The 24666-nt window shown below is 46.9% G+C and overlaps 10 protein-coding genes across 10 annotated transcripts; 6 read left to right on the top strand and 4 right to left on the bottom strand.

The window, feature by feature from the left end:
- Positions 1-657: 657 nt before the first annotated feature.
- On the bottom strand, positions 658-3634 carry F4807DRAFT_440274 (ankyrin). Its single transcript, XM_047999285.1, has 2 exons — positions 3163-3634; positions 658-3028 (listed from the first exon to the last, which is right to left on the bottom strand). Exons 1-2 carry the CDS (start codon positions 3328-3330, stop codon positions 992-994), a joined length of 2205 nt encoding a protein of 734 aa, XP_047850723.1. The 5' UTR covers positions 3331-3634; the 3' UTR covers positions 658-991.
- Positions 3635-7054: 3420 nt separating this feature from the next.
- On the bottom strand, positions 7055-8355 carry F4807DRAFT_440285 (Aldo/keto reductase). Its single transcript, XM_047999286.1, has 2 exons — positions 7841-8355; positions 7055-7782 (listed from the first exon to the last, which is right to left on the bottom strand). Exons 1-2 carry the CDS (start codon positions 8264-8266, stop codon positions 7210-7212), a joined length of 999 nt encoding a protein of 332 aa, XP_047850724.1. The 5' UTR covers positions 8267-8355; the 3' UTR covers positions 7055-7209.
- Positions 8356-9541: 1186 nt separating this feature from the next.
- On the top strand, positions 9542-10294 carry F4807DRAFT_463969 (uncharacterized protein; the record flags this gene model as incomplete). Its single annotated transcript, XM_048002051.1, has 1 exon — positions 9542-10294. The coding sequence occupies one exon, from the start codon at positions 9542-9544 to the stop codon at positions 10292-10294; it is 753 nt and encodes a 250-aa protein (XP_047850725.1).
- Positions 10295-10496: 202 nt separating this feature from the next.
- Positions 10497-11647, bottom strand: F4807DRAFT_240987 (mitochondrial chaperone Frataxin). Its single transcript, XM_047994280.1, has 2 exons — positions 11016-11647; positions 10497-10941 (listed from the first exon to the last, which is right to left on the bottom strand). Exons 1-2 carry the CDS (start codon positions 11322-11324, stop codon positions 10699-10701), a joined length of 552 nt encoding a protein of 183 aa, XP_047850726.1. The 5' UTR covers positions 11325-11647; the 3' UTR covers positions 10497-10698.
- A 1586-nt stretch (positions 11648-13233) lies between these two features.
- On the top strand, positions 13234-15060 carry F4807DRAFT_440290 (STI35 protein). Its single transcript, XM_047999287.1, has 4 exons — positions 13234-13283; positions 13362-14077; positions 14128-14686; positions 14747-15060. Exons 2-4 carry the CDS (start codon positions 13753-13755, stop codon positions 14826-14828), a joined length of 966 nt encoding a protein of 321 aa, XP_047850727.1. The 5' UTR covers positions 13234-13283; positions 13362-13752; the 3' UTR covers positions 14829-15060.
- A 254-nt stretch (positions 15061-15314) lies between these two features.
- On the top strand, positions 15315-16275 carry F4807DRAFT_463972 (phosphoglycerate mutase-like protein; the record flags this gene model as incomplete). The annotated part of the gene is made up of 2 exons (XM_048002052.1): positions 15315-15370; positions 15426-16275. 2 exons carry the CDS (start codon positions 15315-15317, stop codon positions 16273-16275), a joined length of 906 nt encoding a protein of 301 aa, XP_047850728.1.
- Positions 16276-17414: 1139 nt separating this feature from the next.
- Positions 17415-18468, bottom strand: F4807DRAFT_440297 (BTB/POZ protein). Its single transcript, XM_047999288.1, has one exon. The coding sequence runs from the start codon at positions 18060-18062 to the stop codon at positions 17682-17684; it is 381 nt and encodes a 126-aa protein (XP_047850729.1). The 5' UTR covers positions 18063-18468; the 3' UTR covers positions 17415-17681.
- Positions 18469-18783: 315 nt separating this feature from the next.
- F4807DRAFT_440299 (uncharacterized protein) lies at positions 18784-19648 on the top strand. Its single transcript, XM_047999289.1, has one exon. The coding sequence runs from the start codon at positions 19138-19140 to the stop codon at positions 19459-19461; it is 324 nt and encodes a 107-aa protein (XP_047850730.1). The 5' UTR covers positions 18784-19137; the 3' UTR covers positions 19462-19648.
- A 51-nt stretch (positions 19649-19699) lies between these two features.
- F4807DRAFT_241274 (uncharacterized protein) lies at positions 19700-21971 on the top strand. Its single transcript, XM_047994282.1, has one exon. It carries the CDS (start codon positions 19907-19909, stop codon positions 21689-21691), a length of 1785 nt encoding a protein of 594 aa, XP_047850731.1. The 5' UTR covers positions 19700-19906; the 3' UTR covers positions 21692-21971.
- Positions 21823-23627, top strand: F4807DRAFT_241332 (uncharacterized protein). The gene is made up of 7 exons (XM_047994283.1): positions 21823-22132; positions 22188-22476; positions 22534-22590; positions 22643-22957; positions 23009-23168; positions 23242-23427; positions 23507-23627. The coding sequence occupies exons 1-7, from the start codon at positions 21954-21956 to the stop codon at positions 23533-23535; spliced, it is 1215 nt and encodes a 404-aa protein (XP_047850732.1). The 5' UTR covers positions 21823-21953; the 3' UTR covers positions 23536-23627.
- Positions 23628-24666: the final 1039 nt, after the last annotated feature.

Consider the following 24666-nt stretch of genomic DNA (forward strand, 5'->3'; position numbering starts at 1 on the left):
TCCTCTCTCCCACAATACGGAGTTATCGAATCAAACGTATTCATGAGCTATTTACATAAATTATCACGAATAGATGAAGGATCTAGGGATGAGATACTGGGTGGAGGGATAAAAGGTAGTTTAGGTTCAACTCCTATTAGGCCTGTTGGTGCCTCCCTTTTATCCCTTTTATTTGGAGATATTCATGAATGAGAAATGCAGTTAGTTAATCAGTGTACCTGCCTAGATCACAAAGCCACAGCTAGGAAGACCCATGGAGGGTCTCCCCGTCATGGCCAATGATGAGCCGGGGATTAGGTCTTCGATTTCCTAAAAAGGCAATTATAAGGGAACGTACCCGCTTAAGGTTCGTAGGTACTTAGGTGCTCTTGTTTGTTTACGGTCAACTATTAGTAACTGTTGTCATAACACTTTCTCTAAGCAGCTACATCTTGGAGAGTAATTCTCAATATATTTTGTCTATCACTCTCAATGTTGCGTACCTCTATAGTATTCAAGTCCTCATGCCCACCTACTAACAAATGCGGTGCAAGGGTAGGTAGGTAGGTACCTAAATAAGTGAGTTTTACCCCGCCATCCCACCTGGTGGTGTCTGAGCACACTGTGCCCTCGCCTTGATAGCTCTATTCATCAACCAATTTTTGAGGGAAGACGAACTTTCGGCTGATCAACAATTCTTCATTTAGTTTCCAACACCTACCTGGATGCTGTCATGGCTATACTAATCGTATGCTACTATAAAATAATACGACGACGGTGAATGCTTCGATATTGCTCGACTTGGAACGAGATGATTGTGACTAACCCACTAAAGCACGCCTGGTCTATCCATTGTATAAGTAATATACAGTACCCCAAACGCCCTGGATAAATAATACAAGGGTATCAAACTACAGAAACCATACCTAGGGATATACCTAGGCATAAACCAAGACCAATGCCTGCCCAGATAATCATACATCATCTCTCGTGGCGAAGTAGGGATCACCAACTACCGTGACGGTCCAGCTGATGGTTGCCTTAACCCCCATTCCTGTAACACGGTGGGCTCCTGGGCCGGGGCGGGCACGACGCTAGTGAAGACGCCCCGACAAGCTTCTAAGCGCGCAATTTGCACGCCATCTTCGGCGTTGGCCCAGCGGTCGTCAATCGCTGCGAGTACGCTTAAGCCGCAGGCGTCGCGAACGTATGGGTTAGCGCCCAGCTGAAGAAGTTCCTTCAATGCGACTTTCTTCCCGAAGCGAGCGGCGACGTGAAGTGCTGTTTCTCCTTCACGATTCCGTGCCTCTATGTTGGCGCCGGCACTGTAAAGCATTTTAATTATCCTCTCCATGGTTTCCTTCTCCGACCTAGAATCTTCCGGCCGATACTTGACGAATGCCATCAAGGGGGTTTGTCCTTCGCAGTCGTAGTGGTTGACATCGACTTTCGCAGACAGAATTCCTTCGAGATATTCCAATCTCTTACTGCTGCCACTGCTCTGAGGCCTCGATTCTCCGTCTTCTTCATTGTGTTTACGTTTCTTTTGTCGTTGATTTTCCTGGGCAGAACCTTGGACGCTCTCCACATCTAACATGACTTCCGCAAGACAGTGCAATGCGTTGCGTCCGCGAGAATCTTCCGACCGAGGATTTGGATTTGTCGAATTGACACCGTCGACTTTAACAGCGTCAACGACTATCCGCAAAAGCTCGGCTTGGGGTCGAATTCGAGATTCGTCTCCACGACCGGAAGGTATTTCGATTATCGGGCTTCTCGCATTCATTGGGCTGGCACTACGCTGCATCTGTGACGTACCGAGCTCCATGTGCCTTGATCGAGATTCCATGGGCTCGACTCCGAAGGCATCACGCCGCTTGAGTAGGTTCCAGTTAATTAAGTGTGCCGGAATACGAGCGGAATCTAATCTTTTGTTCTGTAGCAGGTGGAAAAAGCTACGCCCGTATACATCTATTGCCGAGATGTTAAAGTCCGGATGGGCCTTAACAATGTCAAGAAGCTGTATCAGGCATGAAACTTCATCAAACCAAGACTGGTGGAGAACGTGCAGAAATGTCTGGCCGGCGGTATTTGTGGCACGAACTAATGAGTGTGGGGTTGCAAGCGCTTGAGATATGAGACTGAGGAAATACATTCGGTTTGCGTCCATAGCAGCAAGACGATGGAATGCCGTGTTGCCAAAAGCGTCCGTTACCTGATAGACGTCGTCGGAAGAATTGTTACGAGCAGAAAGCTGAAATCCATCAGTCGACCATAAAGGCTGGATTGACGTTAAGTCGTCAGCGATCCGGCACCAGCAGATACCCATCTCGTGGGATGCAGGTCCAGACTCGCATGAGTTTCTCCTAGTAACCAAATCCACATCTAGGAAATCACCGGGCACAGCGTACCTCGCGCTAAATGGAGCATAGACGGCCGACCCACCAAGGTTATGGGAGCCTCGCTGAGTAGGTTGAGATTGCGATCCGGGGGAGACAATTGGAGAGAAGGACAATTCTCGTTGTAGATCTGCATCCTTGGGGAAGGTGAACTGTTTCAATACGCGCCAGGCCCCTTTCGCTTGGTCTCGAGACACGGTAGAAAGTTTCTCACAAAAACTGCTACTCATGCTGGTTTCGGTAGAATGAGTTAGGCCAGTATCTTGACGAGAGCCACCCATGCCACTTGTAATCCAAGGAGGGTATATTTGGGCGTCATGTTCATCGTAACCAAAATGTGGAATGTTGGCTCCAATTTGGCCAGTAGGGGAGTTCGTCTCATATTTGAGTGGAGTGGGGGTGTTGGACTTCTCGAAAGAATGGTAACTCGATTGAGCAGGAGTCAGACTATCCTCATCGTAGCACCCAGGAATACATGCATTGAATTGGCTTCTGGCAGGATGTGAAGTAGACGTTCTGTGATGAAGTTTCACTCCTCGCCGGCTATTCTTAAGGGCCGCGATGCGTCTTCTCTCGTCGTCGTCATCTTTAGGTCTTATCCATCGAGGATCATTACCGAGAAGTTGGTTTTTGACTTTGTTGGCAGCATCCTAATTCATTCTGTTAGCGCCTCAGATGAATAGAGGGGGCATTACGTCTTGACACTGAACAGCTTTTGAGACGTACTTTACTATAGCACAAGTAAGCAATGCAATCTTATGTACCTAGCAATGAGGGGTCGAACATACCCAGGCTTCCAAACACCGTCTTCCAAGAGTTTTAATATCAGATCAAAAGGTAATCTTGTATAAATGTAGAGTCGTACCAGTCTTCGAGCGCGGGGTTCAGTCCAATCCTTAGGGCGGCCCCCTCTATTCGTAGAGGCGCTAGTGGTGGGCGAGGCCGAATTCATTTTGACGACCGGGGCGATAGTCGATCAAAAAGAATTCAGGAAAATAAAGAAACTTTTAGAATGACTCGAGAGCTATATGAAATATAGCTCCTTCCCGGCAGGGGAAAACGTACTAGCAAGAGAGAAAACCTTATCCATCATGAACAAGGCAGGCGGCTCATGGAATCGGTGGGGTTTTTGTAGAGAGGGCCAACTCGGCGCATGAGATCTGTTCAGGGGTGTTAGTGGCCGAGGTGGATCCCTGCATAGTCCCGTTGGCGAGAAACTACTGGGGATTCTAGAATCTGAACCAATTGACGGGTGGTGACCCTACAAGGCAGTCAGTAAGGCAGTTCCGGGAGGGAGCGAAATATGTAGGTAGGCTCTCTTGCGGTTGTGATCAATGTTAGTAATCTAACGATCTCCCTATAGACAAAAGATCTAGGTGATTACCTAGTAGCATGTGAGGTATCCCCTTGTGCTTACCACTTCCACTCATCGCGATGAGTTGAGGCTAAGTCGCGTCCGATACTATGTACTTTGGCACGCGACTATTCATACGAGTTGGTGAAATATACATATGTAATCATTAATTTCTTTAATAACATACTAGGTAGTTACGTTGACTTCGCATATGAGAAATTGAGAACTGAAGCTCCATTACAATAATAGCACGCCATTTCGAAGCATTACTTTCCTTGTATAACCAATAATATTTGAGGCTTAACTCAAAAAAGAGCATGGACTCCAGTGTACGAATCGGTGTACTGACGTCGAAAAATCAATGATGAAATTGAAAGATGTAAAGAAAGAAAAGATGATAGGTTTGCAGGGGGGAACTCGCCTAATTGACGGCCGCCAAATGATCACCTTAATGGTTAGCTCGTGGCTGTGAGCATTGGTTATATTGTGGCTGGTTTTAGGGAATGTTAGGAGAACCCAATCATGGCTATGCTCCGTCGGTTCGTAGCAGTGGCTGAGCCGGATGGTGGAAGTGTAGAAACATTAAACATCATGAAAAAATTGCCTATATTAACTGTTCCTGGCCGCGACCTACTTGCGAAAGAAGGCAGCCTTACTTGGGTTTCCCCGGCCTCTGTTAACAAGCTACATCCATATGGCTACACGGCTACACTACTGTGTATAAGACTGGAACTCACCACCCTAGATCATACAGGGTGGTATCTACGTACCTACCTAGAATAGGCATGGACTCGCCTATATCGCAGCCTAGGTAGCCTAGGTAGGTCTCCAGGGCTCCCCTTAAGTCTCGCAGACAAATAGATACGATCCAAGATCCGCGCACCATTAAGACTAAGTCAACTCGAATTTAAGCTTAGAATTGACTTTGATGCACAACATAGGAATGCGGCAGACACCGTGCCAACTGGCACGGGTCGAATCAAGCTTCCTGTCCTGCCTCATAGCCTCACTTGGCAAGCCTTCCATAATCCCGCCTCGGAGAAGACTGGGATAATTAGTGGTACAACATGTTGAAATCACAACTTTCAATAGCTATTTCCCCGTATATTCTTCTTTCATAAGCGCTTTTTTCTACTCCCTTAGACACCTAGGTAAATATTTCATTCTTCTTTTGCCACCCGCATGATCGATACCCAGATTCGAGTCTCGGAGGCCCCTTGCAAATTTGTTTCATCGGTGAGATTGTTGTAAAGGGTGGAGCCACAAGTGCCTAATTAAACGGTCGTCGAGTTCTAGGTAATGTTCCTATTTCGCATTTTTTTAGGCCTTTAACAGTCGGTCATCCATAAGCATCACATCTTTTGCCTCTCAATTACGTATCCTCACGATTACACAGCTTACCTATCAGGTACTATGTGGTATGATGACTTAGGCACAACCCCGCGTTCTACTACCTGTTGAGGTCCGTGTCATTCGTCACCGGGCACTCAATTGGTCAATATCATTAATTTATTATCCTTTTTTTCAACTTCTAGCGCCTCCCCCGGCATCCCGACTTCCCGTCGCCACTCCTCCACACCCGAGCAAGTCCGGGTCGTAAACCGATTATTACTCCACACATTCGTGTTTTCTAGACAATAGGCCCAATTTCGATCATGGATTCCTTCGGTGGACAGACGTCTGACTCTGATACTTTTTCTACTTCCATCCGTCTGTTGACGTGGCATACACCCTTTTCCCCCTTGTATTTGGCTTATGTTTGATCATAGTTGTGATTATGGTGACTTTCAAGAGTATAAACAGTGACAATTCTCCTCCTTTCGAGAAGGTAAATATCTTCGAAGACTTCATCAACATATTTACTATTCTCTTCCCAACGACTCATCAATCTTGATATCTCCACCATACCTTCACACACAAGTATACACGTACTACACACACATACACACAACAGACGAGCACACACAAAAACACATCTACATTAAACAAATCAATTGATATTCCCTATCTCTTGCCGCCCAATTCATATCAGATAGTTCTGCAGACTTGTCCAGGTTTCTTACTGTCTGATCCCGCCGCAATGCCTAATCATACTTCACACAAATCAAGGTGATATTTACCTATAGTCTACTATTATTACAAATGATTCACTACCTAACACTATTAGCTCCTCCCACAAATCCTCTGAGCGATCCTCACGCAGGCGGGACGAAGTCAACGCTTACTCCGGGGGAGTGGACGAACTGGAGAGATTCTTTGTCACTGGGGAGCCAAGCAGGAAGTCGAAGTCGAAGTCGTCCATGAAACAGCACTTGGCCGAATGGGACGTTCGTTACGATAACGCTTCCCGGCGTTCGTAGCTGAGCATTTGCTCACCAATGGTGTTAAGGAAAAGGGAAAATCATGTATGATACCCATGTATTAGTAGGAAAGCTAGCGATTCGAGAATCTGATTGGAAGCCCATTTTCCCCCAAACTTTCCGGGGAAGTCTTCCCCGGGGCCTCTTCCGGAACCGTGCTTTAGGTAGTGGTTGCATCGTGGTGATCTCAAGATTAAGTACGTGCATCTTCGAACTGAACTCCAATCACAAATCCTCAGATTGGTGTCCATGGACACCACTTATACGATTGAAAGTGAATAGCGCTTATAAAGCTAGCTGTTCATTACAAATGTTCCATGGTCTCCGAGGATACCTACCAGTCCCTGAGTGCCCATCACACCTCGGCGGGGCGCACCTGCAGTATGCCACGCAATGCGCTTGCCAACCATGTAAGATGCACCGTCCCACTCCCGAGCCGGGCAACCGTACTCCTTGAAACGAGGCCGTTAACACCCCACTAAACGGGTCGCATCGCTCCGAATGAGGCCATATTTGTATCCACTCGCGCCACCCTTCCGTCCGCGCCTCCGTGTGCCTCCCATCATGCCTCCCATCATGCCCCTCCGGCACTTCCTCACGCTCAGAGGCCATTTTAGACACATTAAACATAATTGAGTGAAATTGAGCGTCATTGCATTTATGTAGATACATGAGCCGAGATCCACCATCATCTGCACCTCGAGCATTCTAAAGGAGCAGGTTAGGCACCGAATATCTCCTTAATGCCATATCGCTGCACCTCGTACTAGCGCTGGAGCGAGGCCCTATTGTATGAATTAGACGCACCTTGTAGGATTGTAGGCCCATGCTAGCTAAGTAATAGGTCTCAGAACGCGTCCTGAACAGCGGCTGCTCCGATGAGGATCTAAACAGAAATGACGTGAAGTGGGATGGTCGGAATGAGGCTACCTACTGTCAATTAGATCAATTGAAAGTGACAACTTGCCAAAAGTTTGCTGGTGGCATTTTTATTTCAAAATCACTCTATGTAACACAAGTCTTCAACGGTCTTATATTCATAACAGGTTAGGTATCTGTGCAGGCTAACATTTCTGCTAAGCTAACTTCACCTCTATCCGCTCTCTCATAGTGGACCCTACTTCGGTGGTAGATTAGCAGGCTTGACGTCGAAGTTGCCAGTACCCATAGCATCAATAGTCTTCCCAATGACTATGATCTCGTCCACGACAGCTTGAGGTAGAGGTCCCTTTTCAATGTCTTCAAGGTTCTGCTTGAGCTGCTCAATCTTCGTAGCCCCTAGTATAATCCCGTCTTTCTCCCCGAGGGCAGAATGGTAAGCCGCCCATCGTAAAGCCGCCTCGGAAGGTTTGATACCGAGCGGCTCGATGACTTCGAGCAGCTTCTTTACCGCATCGTGGAACTCGGGTCGATCATACCATGCAGCGAAATGCGCACCGTAAGCACTGCGGAGACGCGTACCCTCGGCCGTTCCCAGCGTCAGCTTGCCGGTGAGGAAGCCTCCGCCGAGTGGCGAATATCCGTTAAATGTCATATTGTGCTTTCGGAGAAAAGGCAGCAGCTCCTTCTCCGGTTCCCGGCAGATCAGGTTATACTGCCCTTGATAAACTGACGGCTTGACGTAACCTTCCTTTTCGCATATTTCTATAAAAGATTTAAGCATGTCAAGGGGGAAGTTAGAAATGCCAATCTGCACTTCTAATTAGTATACTGATTAAAACTTGATTTAATCTCATGATGTTTCTTACTTTTTCGCAGAACCCTTTCTGGTACTGCTCGTTGAGTGCTTCGGCTTGCTCCGCTAAAGGGGTGGCTAGGTCGGGAGCGTGAGCGTAAAGGATACCCAACTTTTCAACTCCCAAGACTTTCAAACTATTCGCGACGCTTTTCCGTACAGCTTCTTTACTCAGAGTTCCATCGCTGTTCTGACCGGCGAAGAGCACCTTGGTGTTGATAATAAAGCCCCTGGCAGGTGCTTTCACCCTGCCGATCATTCGTTCCGAGGCACCGTGGTTATCTGGCGGATACCGAGCCGCAGTGTCTATTTGTGAAATGCCACTACTGTTTAAAACATCGAAGAATTGTGAAACGACTTTCTCGTCTTGCAGCGCTGGTACGTGAGATGATCCAAGCGTTGTGGTTCCGAAGTAAATAACGGGATGCTTTTCTGCCATGGTAAATGACGAATGAATAGGTAAAAAAGGGGTTCAGTTCAGACTTAAGTTCTAGAAAGACTGTAACAGTTCAATGATAATGTTTCTTCTAAATGAGAGAAATTTCACGGTATATAAAGTGTTATTCGATTGATTACATCGTTGCTCTACTGATACTAGAGCTCCGAGTCGCCGGCCTCGCCATTTCCAATCCGCCGAGTTAGCCCGAAAACATATAAATTGAATGCCGACAACGCGAAGCAATCCATGGACGCTGCATTACCTTCTTTGCCATATGTAAGTCTCAAGCATGGATGTAGGCTTCTATGTTTATCTAACATTATACATTGGCGTAGTCACAACTCTGTAGATTATCATTGGGTTGCTATGGGTTACATTTGACGGGGCTATAAGATTTTTGATGACACATGCAGGATCATGATTAATAAGGTTATTTCTAAGGAGTTTTAAACCTTGTTTTCCAGATCATTTAAATTATACTAGCACTGGCTTGTGACGCCTCCTCGTGCCTTCGGCATTGCGTTGTAACTGGGAGAACGGGCAGTAAATAAGACATACCGGAGGTTAGTCGATAATAATGATTTTAGTGTAGTCCTTATCTTACGAAGATGCTTACTTTTCTCGGTTTTGGTATTCTTATTAGGTAGGGAGATATATGATGATATAAGAGACGTCCTCCCTACCTATATAAGAGAAGTATCGTCTTAATCGCTGCCCGTTTTCCTAGTTAAAGCGGGGTGCCGAAGGCACGAGGAAGCGCCACAAGCCAGTGCTAGTACTTCAAGTTTGGATGCAGTGGTGGTCTTAAATAAAGGCTGCGTTAGAGTTTACCACAATACGGGATGGGCGACTGAGTTCTTTCAGTATCTCTATGCAAATGGGTTATGTGGGCGTCAAGCTCACAATTACTGGCGCCGCCTCTGGCAACACCTTGCGGATATTAACATCCACATATTTCCATGTGGCCATTTCGTTTACTCGTTGCTCATGGAGTCTAAATACCTATGTAATCTACCTAAGTCATACAGAGTTCTAAGTTTAAACTCATCATTCGGAGGTGGCTTGTAGATGTGGAAGGCTTCGGAGAAACGTCTGGTAATATAAATATACCTAGCAGTCTTTGATGGATGTGAAATAGTCCTCTCATTCATTCTCATACGAGCACACGCACATCTACACTTACATATCTCAAAACACTACCTACACAACATACGTTCTTATTCAAGAAACACCGATTACGTACCTCTATCAATACCAACTTCAGAGAAAACCACCATGAAGCTCTCTACTAAGGGCTTTCTCATCATAGCCCTCAGGGCCACCCATGTACTTGCCAAAAAGGTACCTCGGAGCTCCGACTTCGAAGTACGCCGGCGCGATCCCTCGCCAGACGCGGCCGTAGCGCAGAACTGGAGCGCCGACGTCCACGAGCCGCCACCGCTGACGGACCTGACGGACATCTTCATGGAGCCGCCGACGAACACGAGCGGGACCGTGCTGCTCTGGCCGCCACTCGCGAACCAGACCGAGAGCGTGGGCGAGGGCGAGGGCGAGGGCGAGGACGAGGACGGGTTCGAGTGGTTCAACCTGGACAACTCCATCGAGGTCTCGGAGATGCCGAACCGGTCGGACTGGGTCATCCCCGTCTCGCACTCCTGGTGCTCGTCGTGGGACATCAAGGACGTCAACGCCCGCGGCTCGATCCAGGAGATCATCATGTGGAACAACCGCGGCAACAAGGTGAAGAGCAAGTCGGTGCACTGGGAGCTGGACGGCATGGTCGGCGCCTACGTCTGCGACTGCAAGTGGGGCTATTTCGACAAGGCCACGGCCTGGGAGATGTGGGAATTCTACGAGAGGATGATCGAGTGGTGCGGTGAGGGCCACGCCGGCTGGATATTCAGCAAGAAGTGGGAAAAGGGCTATGCTATCTCCACCAGGGATAAAATCCTATACACGAAGCCCAAGAAGACTCTCTGCCCCAAATTTTGTTGCTTCGACCCTAAAAGTCAGAAGATGGAGGGTTAAGATTGCGAATCGGTTTGGACCATGATACGATCACACAATGTTGCAGTCAGAGTAATATTTGAAAAATGGTGGTTAGCAGTGGTGGGGGAGTCAGCTTTTATTTGTTTAGTCGAGGAAATGCAATAGCAATTGTCCTTCCATAGGAGGTACCACTTGCCGTCCTATCATGGGGTAGTGGTGTTGAGCGGAGTGGTTCACTTCATACACCTACCCACACTGTAACTCACAGCAGTTCGTCCAAAATGGGCCTAGATTGCAAGACAGGTCAATGACAGGGTAATTTTAGTACTTAGGTTTGCATGGGTGACATACCTGGGAGATTTAAGATGCCATCGTGTGCCATGTTCACTGTAGCATGGAGGAAATTTAGTGGAGAATAACTCCAACCCTTCTGCCCAAATCATTTACGCCTCCATCGCGACACCGGTCTCCTGTAAGAGAAGATCGCTTAACTTCTCTCCCGTTCGTATATAAATCCACTCTCCTTTACCAGTGTCCTGCTTCTGGTCTTGACCTTCGCTAACGATCACATAGTCGAATCGCTTCGGGCCGGATACTGGCGAAGACAGCCAGATTTGCTTGTTGGGCGGCTGTTTGTTGATTATGTAGACACCGCTGCCGGGAATCTTGACGGTCATAACGCCGGACTAATCAGATAAGTCAGTCAGTATTGGTATTGATGATATATAATTGAAATACAGCATCCATATGAAATACCTACACTGAATTCGACATCAATGTCTCCAACCTCATCTTGCTTTTCCTCGTATTGGTTAAGTACTGCATCGAGGTACGTGTCTGCCAGGTGGTGATATTCTTCAGTCGTGATAGACGCCGGTTTGATCTCAGGGGGTGATGAAGACATTGCGCGATGCTGGCTTGTCGAGAACGGGTGCGCCAGAATGGTTCGATGGTAGCGGACACGAAATGGTGTTCGCATGGTGAATTGGCTAATCGTGGCACCACGTGTTGCTGTTGCGATGCCAAAGCTGGTCACGCGACCAAGCTTCACAATGCTTGAACGATACATGGCGAGAATTCGGATCACGATATGCTCGTTAGAGATCGGCGAATGCGGCGACAATGGCCATGTATTGGCAAATGTCTAATATTCGGTAGTCGGCGACTGAAATATGGTTACGAATTGAGGAGAAGATATCGCCAGGGAAAGTTGGATCAAGTACGTAATCGATTCCTGGAGATATCGCCAATTCTAGATGTGGTCGTGAGTTCTCGAGGGAGTTAATGATAGTCAGGAAAGTTCACGATGGTGAGAAAATTTATTGTAAAAATCGGTAACAATGCTTGAAGAAATCGACGGTAAACGCCCTGATTCCCAGAGCTTTGAATGCCCCTGGTGAAATATCAATACATTTTCATTGAGAGTGAAGAAGTGAACGTAGTCGTAATTATGATGATGGTTGTTATGTCGAAAATCGAACGGTAAGAAAGGAATTAATACAGAAACCAACGCAAAAAGAGAAGGATCTCCCAGGATTAGAATGAGGCTCCAGTGACTCGGTAACTTTTGGTGGGCCAGATTGGCAGGTGGGATTCACCACAATCCCACATTTAGCTCCCCCTGTACCTAATCCCTGGCGCCTACGTTTAGCGACTTACAGTCCGAGCTTTCCATGAGCTCGTCACCCCTGTTCGTTCCTCCCTCTTGGAGCTTTCTATACATAATGGCATTGATTCGCTCTATCCGTGAGACTTGAAATTAGCGTTGCTTCCCTATAGCAGTACTTTGGTAATCCACAAGAACAGTTAGAACAAAACTGTACCCCTCCGCAGGGATGGTAATTGTTATTTGATGGAGAATTGCTCCATAAGTAGATATGTACTAAGCCACGGAAAATATATAAAAGGCTACAAGATATATATGCTTTATACATATCTATGAATAACCTCTATATAAAGAAGTATCTTCCCTTACAAATATTAATGGCAAGATACAATTCTATGACAGTGGAGTAAAGGTCCACCAAATAACAATTACCATCCTTGCAGAGGTGTATGTATGTCACTAACCAATCAAACACTGATCAGGACATTCATCTATCTATGGAGGTCCAAAGGTCTATCATTTTGCCCAGGCGGGAGACGAGAATGAGATCATATTATAGAGAAAAATATAATTCAACACTCCTGGGTAGTTCTTAACACACATAGCATTCACAATTATCCCTTTCTGTGACAATTTTATAGGACCCCAATATATCTAACTACAGGCACAACTTACATACCTCTTTAAAGAGCCCTACAAGTGTACCAACAGAGTACATGGGGTTGCTACTACTATAACTCTGGTTGATGTAAGTACCTACAAAGGTGGATACATGACCGAAAGCTTCTGAAGTGAAATATTTGAGCATGGTGTGGAGAGCTTAACTAAAAGATCAGGGCCGATTGGTGCATTCGGGAATAGCTTTCCATTGCCATGTTATTAAGCACCCTACCCCGAACATCTTGATAAGATGCGTACGGGTACCTCAACCAATAAGAAAAGTCCGGCTGAGCCGGAGCTCGTAGAAAGTTCATCTACTTCATCTATGCTATGTAGGTGAACTGCCGCATTCGATGCTTCTATCTATACCGATTTCATCACCGTTGAGAAATTGTAGCACTGGTGTTGATCGACCAGCCCTATCGTGATATATATACCAATCGCCAAGTCGCACAAACCCACGGGGCTCCACCACGGTAGCAATCGCAATATCGTGTGCGCAACAGACCGGCGAGAATCGGCGATGAGATGTATCGTGAGAGGTTAAATGTCTCTTCGGCTATCGTTAGACCCAAGAGTTAAAGAGGTCCTCGGGTGGATGTATGCGGTTAGTATGACGACACTACCCGACGCTACCCCGCTTCACGATGTCTATAAAGGAGTTGAGTTAGGACCTTCGGAAGGCCACTTTCTTCTTCTTCTTCTCTTCATACGTACTCGACTATAGCCAGTTCGAACGACAATTATTCGCATAAACCAATCGTACGCATTGCAGTAAAGACTAGATCGTTGTTGTTGTTCTCCAGCTAAAGGACTGATACTGATTCTTGCCTTGACTAGGACCGATAACCGGTACGCGTCAAGATGGCAACCCCGCCGAAGGAGGCCATGACCTCAGATGGGTTATCCAGCAAGAATCTAAAAGACTGCACTTGATCAAAACCTCTCATCATTAGGTAACATAATCTGAGATGAGCCATGAGCCGGTGTTCGAGCTTCCGCGCCCCGTCTGAAGTGTATCCAACCATGCCCATTTGATTGGAAATTATCAATCTGGGTGACGGGTATGGAGATACATAGACGACGGGGACAAACGTGGAGCTTGTTCTGAGATTATACGGCCGAAAACTTGATCTGGATAATACCAGCGAAAGGATCATGCTCTCGATGTTTCCCCTTCCCCCCGTGAGCAGCAACTAACACCTACCAGAATACTCAATCAATTTTCACAATGGCCCCATCCGCAACCGTAGAAGTCGTTGAGCCTACTACCCTTCCCCACAAGGGTGGCATCCCCGTTGGCAACGGCAAGATCCATGCCAGCGGAGATGTTCAGGTCGCTGATGGGAAGTGGAAGGACTTTTCTTTCCACTCCATCAGGGAGTCGCAGGTTGCTCGTGCCATGGCCCGTCGATACTTCAATGACCTCGACACCTACGCCGAGTCAGACATCGTCATCGTTGGTGCGGGCTCATGCGGTCTGAGCACTGCTTACACCCTCGCCAAAGTTCGTCCTGACTTGAAGATTGCCATCATCGAGGCCAGCGTCTCTCCTGGTGCGTCTGACTAATATGGCTTAGTCAAATTCCTATACTAATCTGCGTAGGTGGCGGAGCCTGGCTCGGAGGCCAGCTATTCAGCGCTATGGTAATGCGCAAGCCGGCCGACAAGTTCTTGACCGATCTCGGCGTGCCCTTCGAGGACGAGGGTCCCTACGTCGTCGTCAAGCACGCCGCGCTCTTCACATCGACTCTGTTGTCGAAGGTTTTAGCTTTCCCCAACGTCAAGCTCTTCAACGCCACCTCCGTCGAGGATCTCATCACTCGCCGCGACGAGGCTGGCGCCATCCGAATTGCTGGCGTTGTGACCAACTGGACCCTCGTCGCCATGCACCACGACGACCAGTCTTGCATGGACCCCAGCACCATCAATGCGCCCGTCATCATCAGCACTACTGGTCACGACGGGCCCTTCGGTGCCTTCAGCGTCAAGCGACTGGTGAGCATGCAGGCGCTCGAGAAGCTCGGCGGCATGCGTGGGCTGGACATGAACACCGCCGAAGACGCCATCGTCAAGGGCACCCGAGAGATCGTGCCCGGCTTGATCGTCGGCGGCATGGAGCTCAGCGAGGTCGACGGAGCTAACCGCATGGGTCCAACTTTCGGGTAAGCACTACACAAGCACTCATTCCATGATAGGGAGGCAGAAGCTAATGGATATTGAAGTGCGATGGCGCTCTCCGGCGTGAAGGCTGCGGAAGAAGCCTTGAAGGTTTTTGAGCAGCGCCAGAAGGAAAACGCCGCCTAAATTCGAGCCCTGAATATTCCATGAGGACAGATAAGGGAAGGTTTACATGCGCTATTGGTTAATTGAGGTTATCAAGGTCCACTTGCCGCTCTAGGTACCACCTTCATTACTAGAATGAATAAAATTGAATGACTTAGTAGAACCACTTTGGAATTTGCAGTGTGACTTGATGGATGTGATTGACGAACTATCCAGACCCAGTGATGACATTCTAAAACCCAGATTCAGGAGCTCAAGGGTGGGTTGGCGGGGTAGAAGCGGAACATTTTAACAAATGAATAATCCCCTCCTCTTAATTGGAGAATCCCGGAATGGACCGGAGAAACTGCGGGATAACATATGCTGGCCCACCTATCGTCCCACTATGAACTTGTACAAAAAGGTCTTGGACTTGCAAATTCTTTGAAGCTTTAATTTCTCAACTTGAATAAGTCTAAGCACATCCCGCATCTTCCTCTTTCATTCTTAAGAAAATGATGTGCAGCAATGCGAATTCTGCTCGTCAGACATGGCGAGTCTGTTGACAATGTAGCCGGTCTTTAGTAAGCTATTCTTCCATGGGCATCTCATACCTAACAATCACTAACTTTTGCCAAGCGCAGGTTCCCGAGATTCCCCTCTCACGAACCATGGTGTTCTTCAAATTAAGAGATTAGGTGCGCACCTCGCGAAACGCCAGGAGACTATAGGTCCAATCAAGCACATCTTCACCTCCAACCTCCAAAGGGCCTATCAGACGGCCGAAGCCGTTGCCGAAGCCCTGCTTGAAGCCCAAAGTCCCTTTAGTAACGATACGCCGACGTCCCTAGCAACTGTGAAGGTCACCCGACTGGCTGAGTTACGAGAGAAAGACTATGGATCATCTGAGGGCAAGAAATATGGCGTAAAGACGGGAGGAAGTAACAATGACCAAGTCCAGTCGGACTCAGAATCGCACGAGTCGATGAGAATAAGAGTTAATCGTTTCGTGGACTCCCATCTGATACCAATTGCCGATACAGATGCGTCCGAAAATACCACTATCTTAATCGTGGCACATGGTATTATCCTGGGTGTTCTCCTAAAGGTGTTGCTGGAACGGTTTCCTCCGAAGCCAGCTCTCTCTAACCCGCAGGGTAGAGTTGAAGATGGTCCATCGGAGCCCGTGGCATGGAGTAACACCGGTGTGCTTCAGGCCAATCTACTATTGAGAAAGGACCTGTTGCCACCGAATAGCCCGAGCAAAGCTGTACTTATTGCAAACTCAGCAGCATCCGACGACGCCATCGCTCCCTCTATAGATTCAAATGCGAAGGTATTGCAGCTAACTATTGAGTTGACCAACAACCTTGAGCACCTTGATGGTCTGAAAAAGACAAGAGGTGGCATTGGAAGCGCCAAGTTTGATTCGCGACAACGGACAATGGACTCGTTCTTCACTCCTGCTTCCAAAAAGCGAAAGCTTTGAAAGGAGATAGGGTCTGCTGAAGAGCCCTTGACTATGGTACGTCTATGGCCGTCTTATTCCTTCTATCCTTCTTATGATGAAAGCACATAATTCACAGACCTGTTCTGAATTTCATGTGGAATCATTTATGTCCAACCGCTATCTGATATTTATTTCTACTCTCAATTCCTGCCAACTTTTTGAGGGTATCTGCTAACCTTGGCACCTTAATGTTAGGTATATTTGTCAAGGGCACGGCAAAGTAATTATGGTCCCTCCACACGGGTATTTTATGTTGTAATTAGATATCAACTACATATTAATATTTTGATGATGTATCGGACATGAAATTTATGCTGGAGCATAAAACGCGTGCCTCGACAATTGAAGGATCTATCTCAATCTCATACTTTCTTAATCAACGATTCATGCGCGTAGCTACTCGCCCTCCTCCACCTCAAAAGGGTAACTCACTTGGGAACCACCCACATTCGTCGAAATTCACCATGAATCCTTGTACGCTTTCACTTACTGCTACGCCTTCGGCTTGCAATGCGGCTGCTTGATTTCGAACGCCAGAAGGTTGTGATCTATATTTGTTGATTAGCATTATGGTCTGACTATCCTTGAAAAGACATACCTAGGTGATATTATTCCCTTGGTATTGACAACCCTCTGCCAAGGAACGTTGTCATGATTGAAGTGCGCCTTAGGGTTTTGTGGAAGGCGTTTAAGGCACATCCCGACTTGGCGTGGCCGCTCAGCTAAAGGCTTGACGATTAGGTTCGCTTTCAGTAAAACATGATTCGGCGATAAACTTACGGTGTCCAATCAAACGTGCTATATGCCCGTAAGATGTAACCTTGCCATAAGGAATCTGCTGTACAGCTTCGCACACATCAACGAAGAATTCGTTTGCGTCATCCGACCACGGCATTTCATGAAATGTACAGCGAATGCTTGCTAATACTGAATTACAGACTACCTAGGTACCTGGGTAGTATGTAGGTAAGGACAGTAAGGTAAATACTGGTTGGTGCCACAGGTGGATATGGAGGATGATGCTCTACGCACCAAGCTAGTTAGCTGGAGATCAGATCTCATCAAGCACGTGTCAGATATGGAGCATATCTCGCTTAATTAGACGATAGTTACAGTGTAATACAGTGCAGGTAAGTATCCCCCATTTTACACACTTCTGCCTCCCGCCTTCCATCATCAGTTCCTAACCTCAATTAAACAAAACATACTCCAAAGCGCATAGATGCTACATCCATATCTTCTATGACAAGCATCAAAGTTTCGTGGGCACTATAGCTCCATAGCACTCCACGAATCCGAGGCATCTGGTTTGGCATCCGCCGCATAGTATATCTCATGCATTCGATGCCTCCGCCAATCTTAGGTATGGACGTCTTAAAAACCATTCATCTTTCCCGAAGTGGAACAGCCCTCAAATACCCTCTCTGTTCAATCCACTCACTTAGATCGTGAATCTCGAAGTATCGAGCCTGGCTCAAAAGGGACATGTACTTGACGTAGTCGAACTTTCCAGTGTCGACGTTGAAGAATATGGGGTAATCGCCGCTACGCAAATAGTTGAGGATGTGCTCAAAGACAACCGGGTCAGCGTCGATGAAGTATGAGCCATCTGCGTTGACGTCCACCTCGTCACGGTCATCTTTCCACTTCTCCAGACCAATGCGGGCTGCGAAGTATGCGCTTTTGTCGATGAGAGTGCGGCGATATGTCGTGAATCGACGCTCGCCGACTTGTAGAGTGATCCGACTGTGAGGAAACGTCGGCATGTTGTAAGATGTCGATAAATGGGATAGATAGTGGTTGAATAATAGTCTTCCGAAGATTATTGAATAGGTATTTTATGTTATCTAGTCTACGCCACAACCGGAGGAGTTGTTTGCATAAAATCCGGAGCGGGTAGGTGCTTATATGATACTTGATACCTACCACTTCAAATGCTGTATCATAGGTAGCTATTCGACGTTACGAATTCCTGTATCCCTAGGTATACTTGACACATGGGTTACTCTTACGGTCGTTCTCAGAGAGAATTCTGCTTGTAAACTAACTCTCCGCGTCATCTTAGACAGCCACAAGGTCAACAACGTATATGCGACAAACGTTCCTACACCATCGAGGCCGTTACGTAGCCATGATGGCCCAAAAAACGTTCCATGATGATATGAATTCGGGGAGTGTACCTTTTAAGTATTGTCACGGGATGTGACAGAACTGCATGGGATAATCATCGAAGCAAACGCTTCACACCAGTTCGACCCCGTTCAAACGCGCATCGGTAGTTGCTCTAGCCCATATAAAGTCGGGTTCTAGCATAAGAGGTACTCAGCTAAGTACCGAAATACTTACCTACATAACCAGTGTTTTCTAGAATGACAATGGTAGACGACCTGGATTTCGGCTGTTGGAATGACGCAAACGCTTGACACTATCTTGACATGTAATACCTATAGTCGCACCTTGACTAAGTAAATCATTATATCTAACGTTGTCTCTGAATCATATATGAATACAGGCAGATAGATGATGTATGGATTTGATGCTTCGTCTATGTTGTCAAATGATGTGAGGGTACATTTTTGGTGACATATAGGAATACGCTACGTTGAAGTCGTAGATGCGTGTCAACTCCATGCGATGTATGCCTCTTAGGGAAGAAAGGTATACATGCAATCATAAGGAAGCTATCTTATAACCAAAACCCTCCCTACTTCACTTTGTCTTTAGCTTCAGCAATTTACTTAGTTCACTATTATCTCACAGGATATGTGCATGTCAAAGTAGAGGTACCTATCTAACTTCGTTACCATACCTCCATTAAACTTCCACCTACACTTCCGCACTATGCTTCTCGCAGATGAACCCTCTCCAACGACTCCCTCGGTAGTCATTCTTCCTCCAGCAGACCCGGTACCGCTCACGACTGGTCAGGTTATCCCGGGCGATTATGCGAGCGGCTCAGACACCGTCAGCAAAACCGCCACCACATTCGCAACTGGATGGATCATTGGGATCGTGTTGATGGTTCTGGTAGTCATTCTGGCTATAATTGTAGCTCTTACAATATATAGGCGACGCAGTAGGAGACATGGAGACAGACTGGTTCAATCTAGTGCAGAGCTGTCAAATCGAGACGCTCCACCAAGATATGAGACACTGCACACATGAGCATTACGCTAGGAGGTGCTGGTCAAGATGATGTCTTGGCTAGAGTGTGAAGCGGGTTTGGACGTGCGGGCTGTAAACCCGCCTAAGGCACTTTCATTCAAGATAGAATCGTAGAAGATAGGATAACGTAACATGTACTCCTAGATCATGGATCCATGCGCATAACAACATTGCTCATGAAGTCAAGATTAACTACACGCCCTAACCTTAGTTCAGACTAAGGCTAAAAGCAATAGGCAGTTTATCTACGGTACCTAGGCTCTTGAGATACTATCGTTACTCCACATTTGATGTTACATTCCTCTTTAGAATTAAGTACCTATTAGACATCGATATCGTATCTTGATTTAGATAGATCGTAAGTATGCTCATTTATGACTTCCAGCTTCCACTAAGTTTGTGTGTGTGTGTGGTGTTGAGTGCTAAGTAAAGGGGTAAAACCAGCATGTGCGCCCTTCTCGTAGCTCTGATCCTGGCATGCTGCGGCCTTTCGCAAGGCATGCTTGAAGTCTTCCAAGCCGCACCGCCTCCTCGAGCGACTTTTGATGAGCCAGCATGTCGTCAAGTGCTCTTTGAGCACGATTTCGGCAACAGTTACGGCGCCCCATATGTCGGGCCCTATTCACTACCTGAGGGATGCAAATTCACCACCGCCATTTTCAACCTAAATGTTGTCTCAAGCGGACGACAGTTTGACAGGCTTGCGACGCTATGGCTGGGCGATATCGAAGTGTGGAGAACGTCCACCGCGATGCCGATTCAGTCAGGCATCCATTGGTCTTTCCAGAAGGACATGACTGTATGGCATACGCTATTAACACAGAGCCAAAAGATCATCTTTGACCTTGGCAACCTAATCGACGGAGACCGGTACACTGGCTATTTCAACGTCACTATGGAGGCGCTGTACTATAACGACCGATATTTCTCAGGCTTCCACCCCGCAGAACACATCTACCCTATCTCAACGTCCTCGTCTTCGAACAACACTACGTCGCTGTTCTCACTTCCCGACGACAGCGGTTCGGTCAACCTTACCCTCCCAAGGAATGTCAAGAACGCGGTCGTTTCGGTCACGGCCTCCGGCAACGGCGAGGAGGAATTCTGGTTCACGAACGTGCCGACGGAGTACGTCCACACGTTCCCGAGCAACGATGGCTGGCTGTACGGGTACAGCCCGTTCCGCGAGGTGCAGGTGCTCGTCGACGGCCGGCTTGCGGGCGTGTCTTGGCCCTTCCCTATCCTCTTCACCGGCGGCGTGGACCCGGGCGCGTGGCGACCCATCGTCGGCATCGATGCTTTCGAGCTGCCGTCGTTTGAGATTGACGTCACCCCTTGGCTTGGGTTACTGACGGACGGACAGTCGCACGCTTTCCAATTGCGTGTTGTGGGGTTTGACACATCTGTGGGGGACGGCATAGGTCCCGTAGGCGAGAACTGGTGGGTCTCTGGGTCCGTCTTTGTCTGGCTTGACGACACGACGGAGCAGACGACAAGAAGCAACTTCCACAACGAGGTGACGGCGCCGTCTTTCGACTTTCTTCCGGTCGTTGGTACAGCAGTTGCCGACGATGGTACGATCACCAATACTTCGCTTTACTTCGCATTGACAGCAAGCCGGAATATAACGATCTCTTCGACAGTCAAAAAGGGGGTCAGTACGCGCGACGTGGCATGGACACAGAGTCTCTCGTTTTCCAACATACAGAACATGACCGACTTAGCTTTCAACCAGTCACTTGCCATGGTTACGTCGGGTAGTTACTCAGACTCGACTTCGGATGTCATCTCTCGTTACACTTATCCCCTGAACCTCTTCAGCGCATACGACGTAGCCTCCTCTGGAGCAACCACGAATCCCGGCTCGGTATTCTGCATGATCGACCGTAGCAAGCTGGCGGACAGTGTTTCTGTACTATCGCTTTTGACCGGGACATCTATCGGTTCGGAGAGCCTTCATACTAGACAGAATGTCACGTCGAATTATCATTGGAATAGGACAATCGTAGAGGGTACGGAAGGTCTAGATACGATGGATGGTGAAGTGTGGCTTTCGTATTCTGGCATTGCGGCGGGCGAGGACGGCGTCGTGGCATATCACCGATACGCCAAGGAGAAAAATGATAGCTTATTGGTAGACGAGCAGGGCTGGGGGCCAATACAGGTACCTAGCACAATGCCTCTTCCGTTTGTAAATCAGGGGGCCGATAGTATACCAGTGACGCTTTGAAACAGACTGTTCCTCAACGTTATTGCTGCCTAACGGATTGCAGGCTGCGGGAGTTTAGATGGTGGCTGGGTTTTCGGGCTACACAGGAACGCCAGCATGATATGCGACGTCACTCCTATTCGCCGATTATGCTTATAGGATATGCACCTCAACTTTGCCACACGCACAATAGGTACCCTAGACCACCCCCGAACTTCAAATGCTGATCTAAATCACCTATGTACCTCTTCTCACCAACTATCTACTCACCAATATTGTCAATATGACATCCACAAAGTTGTTCGAACTTCCGACTCCTGGTAAATTCCTATTGATTCTCGTCGTGATTCTGTGTATCGGAGCGTTCGCGTATCTATCTGAATACCTTACTCAACGTCGCGAGAGCCCAGAACACCTCGATAGGATTACCCAATTTGATAATTGCGAAGACGTATATCTAGAGTAAGTTCCCAAATAAGTTACTATTAACGAATTCTTGTCTAACAGTGTTTTCGAGCATTGTTTTCGTTCACGGCCTTGGAGCACACCCGTATTATACCTGGACAGCCAATGGGCCACGTCCAGGCCTTGTGCCCAAATCTGCGCCAAATGGGCCATCTACGAAAAGCGAAATGAAAATCAATTGGCTTGAACATGACGATTTCCTGAAAAGGGACTTCAAGAATGCAAGGATCTTGTCATTTGGTTATAATGCCAATTGGTTCATGGACGCCTCGTTGTCAACGGCACCACAAAAAGCCCTCACGTTTCTAAGGGCACTCTCTAAGTTTAGGCAAGAAACTAAGGTATACTTGCCTCCCTAGGTACTTAACGTGAAAGGCCCCGTATTAATCATTCACTAGAGAACACCCCCTATTATCTTCATCGGTCATAGCTTTGGTGGGATTCTTATCAAATACGTATGTGTTAGATCTTATCCTCGCCTATCTATGCAATTCTCATCTGTTAAAGGCAATTCACGAAGCATACTTGAATACAGAGTTCAGGGATGTCACTGTCAACACTGCGAGTATATTATTTCTAGGTACTCCTCATCAAGGCTCGCCCGTATCTAGAATTGGCGAGATCTTTGCCCGATTAACTTCCTTCTCGGGATCCGATGCTACTCTCTTAAAGCTTCTGAGACACCATAGCCCAGCCTTATTGGATTTGAAGCGTGACTTCTCTAAGGCCTGGGAGCACATGAGGGGCAGCCAGAGACCATTGAAGATATACTCATTCTATGAAACAAAACCCACGTTTAAGTTTGGGGTTTCATTAGGCATAGTAAGTATTCGCAACGCTCTTGGACTCTTAATCTAATACTAATCACTCTAGATCGTGGACGCCCATTCGGCTACTCTCGATATTGGAGAGTTTATCAGTGTAAACACGGACCATTCTGGCCTAAACAAATGCAAGACAGAGAAAGACGAACTTTACAAGAAGATCTGCGATGCTATAAAGAGTGTCCAAGCCAATTTACAAAAAGCAATAGGTAAGTTAACAAATATAAATCATCCGTTCTCCTTTTGCATGAATTCAATACTAACGCAAGAGCACTCACGCAGAAGCAACCGCTAAGTGGGTTATAGGATCTGAAGATGCTTATAAACACCATAAAGACCATAAATTAGCAAGGGAAAAACTAGGCCGTTATGATAACATAGGTGAATGGCTCATCGACTCGCCTCCTTTTCAAAATTGGAGTAGCTTTTCAGATAGTTCCAAGCGAACACTCTGGCTACGCGGTGGAGGTGAGTTTTTATAGTAACAAGCTTTACAAAAGTATAGGCCTTAATAGATATAACATGAAGCTAACTGTGAGATATACAGTTGGCACTGGAAAAACGTCGGTGACGTAAGTGATTCCATTTCTCATTTTCATTCCTTACGAACTACGTTTTACGGACCTAGGTAGAAGCTAATATTATCATAGCTCCGAAGTCATCGAGTGGTTCGGTAAAGACAGTCATTTGAAAGGATCGCAAAAGTTGATCTATATTTACTGCTCCGAGAATCATCCCGTTGATTCAATTCTTCGCTCAATCATCCTTCAACTTGCCATTTCAGCAGACAGCGGCCCGATCCATCCATGGATTGTGAATAAATACTACTCCCGAGATCAGCTACCTCAAGACTCCAGAGACCGACTACCTCTAGACAAGGGAGATCATAAGTTGATACCTCAACTTTGCGATGCATATACGGAAACCGTGATCGTTGTCGATGCGTTGGACGAGTGTCCTGATCCACTAGGTCTCATCAGAATTCTCCAAAACGCACAAATAATAACTTCAGGTAGCATCAGACTATTCCTGTCGAGCCGACTGCATGTAGCAGTTGGTAAAATATTTTCAAGCTACGATAGCGTAGATATCGACGAATACTTGGTATCTGCAGACATGAAACGTTATGTCGAAACGGAAGTCGATTCCCATTACGTCGGAAAATGGAAATCTGACCAAGGCTTTGAAAATCTAAGAGGGAGATTGAAAGATTCACTGTTCAAACATGCAGGTGGAATGTGAGTACTTGACTATTCTATTCTAGGATCATGGTGAGAACTCTACTAACCTTACATACCTAGGTTTCGATGGATTGAATTGCAAATTGACATAGTATTCTTTGACCAGTCCAGTCTCAATAGTCTCAAGATGAACATCAAGAGACACCTCGAAAGCCTAGAATCTGGAACTTCGGCGACCAAGAACAACAAAACACGGCTAGACGAAGCATACAGTAGTATGCTTCAGATGCGCCACGAATTTTGTGGCAACGCTCTCATATATGCCATCAGATGGGTCTTGTACTCGACGACGCCTATATCAACGGATACATTTATCAAAGAGGTAAAGATCTCGCACGAGTGTCATTTAACGCAAACAAAACCCCAGCAAAGGGCGCAACCGATCAATACAATTCAAATCATTTGGCTTTGCAGTAATTTAATAATAATGGTGAAAGAGTCTGATGAAGTCAGATTTTCCCATCAT

The sequence above is a fragment of the Annulohypoxylon truncatum genome (genome assembly GCF_022578515.1).
Source record: "Annulohypoxylon truncatum strain CBS 140777 unplaced genomic scaffold F4807scaffold_36, whole genome shotgun sequence".
Classification (NCBI taxonomy): domain Eukaryota; kingdom Fungi; phylum Ascomycota; class Sordariomycetes; order Xylariales; family Hypoxylaceae; genus Annulohypoxylon; species Annulohypoxylon truncatum.

Excerpts from the sequence above, each read along its gene's own strand:
- F4807DRAFT_440274 (XM_047999285.1), bottom strand. The coding sequence starts at position 3,330 with ATGAATTCGGCCTCGCCCACCACTAGCGCCTCTACGAATAGAGGGGGC. Across the intron at positions 3,029-3,162 it reads GTGTTTGGAAGCCTGGGTAT|GATGCTGCCAACAAAGTCAA; the intron begins GTTCGACCCCTC and ends AGAATGAATTAG.
- F4807DRAFT_440285 (XM_047999286.1), bottom strand. The coding sequence starts at position 8,266 with ATGGCAGAAAAGCATCCCGTTATTTACTTCGGAACCACAACGCTTGGA. Across the intron at positions 7,783-7,840 it reads AGAAAGGGTTCTGCGAAAAA|ATTGGCATTTCTAACTTCCC; the intron begins GTAAGAAACATC and ends TTAGAAGTGCAG.
- F4807DRAFT_240987 (XM_047994280.1), bottom strand. The coding sequence starts at position 11,324 with ATGTATCGTTCAAGCATTGTGAAGCTTGGTCGCGTGACCAGCTTTGGC. Across the intron at positions 10,942-11,015 it reads ACATTGATGTCGAATTCAGT|TCCGGCGTTATGACCGTCAA; the intron begins GTAGGTATTTCA and ends TTATCTGATTAG.
- F4807DRAFT_440290 (XM_047999287.1), top strand. The coding sequence starts at position 13,753 with ATGGCCCCATCCGCAACCGTAGAAGTCGTTGAGCCTACTACCCTTCCC. Across the intron at positions 14,078-14,127 it reads CGAGGCCAGCGTCTCTCCTG|GTGGCGGAGCCTGGCTCGGA; the intron begins GTGCGTCTGACT and ends TAATCTGCGTAG. Across the intron at positions 14,687-14,746 it reads CGCATGGGTCCAACTTTCGG|TGCGATGGCGCTCTCCGGCG; the intron begins GTAAGCACTACA and ends TGGATATTGAAG.
- F4807DRAFT_440297 (XM_047999288.1), bottom strand. The coding sequence starts at position 18,062 with ATGCCGACGTTTCCTCACAGTCGGATCACTCTACAAGTCGGCGAGCGT.
- F4807DRAFT_440299 (XM_047999289.1), top strand. The coding sequence starts at position 19,138 with ATGCTTCTCGCAGATGAACCCTCTCCAACGACTCCCTCGGTAGTCATT.
- F4807DRAFT_241274 (XM_047994282.1), top strand. The coding sequence starts at position 19,907 with ATGTGCGCCCTTCTCGTAGCTCTGATCCTGGCATGCTGCGGCCTTTCG.
- F4807DRAFT_241332 (XM_047994283.1), top strand. The coding sequence starts at position 21,954 with ATGACATCCACAAAGTTGTTCGAACTTCCGACTCCTGGTAAATTCCTA. Across the intron at positions 22,477-22,533 it reads AGTTTAGGCAAGAAACTAAG|AGAACACCCCCTATTATCTT; the intron begins GTATACTTGCCT and ends ATCATTCACTAG. Across the intron at positions 22,591-22,642 it reads GTGGGATTCTTATCAAATAC|GCAATTCACGAAGCATACTT; the intron begins GTATGTGTTAGA and ends CATCTGTTAAAG.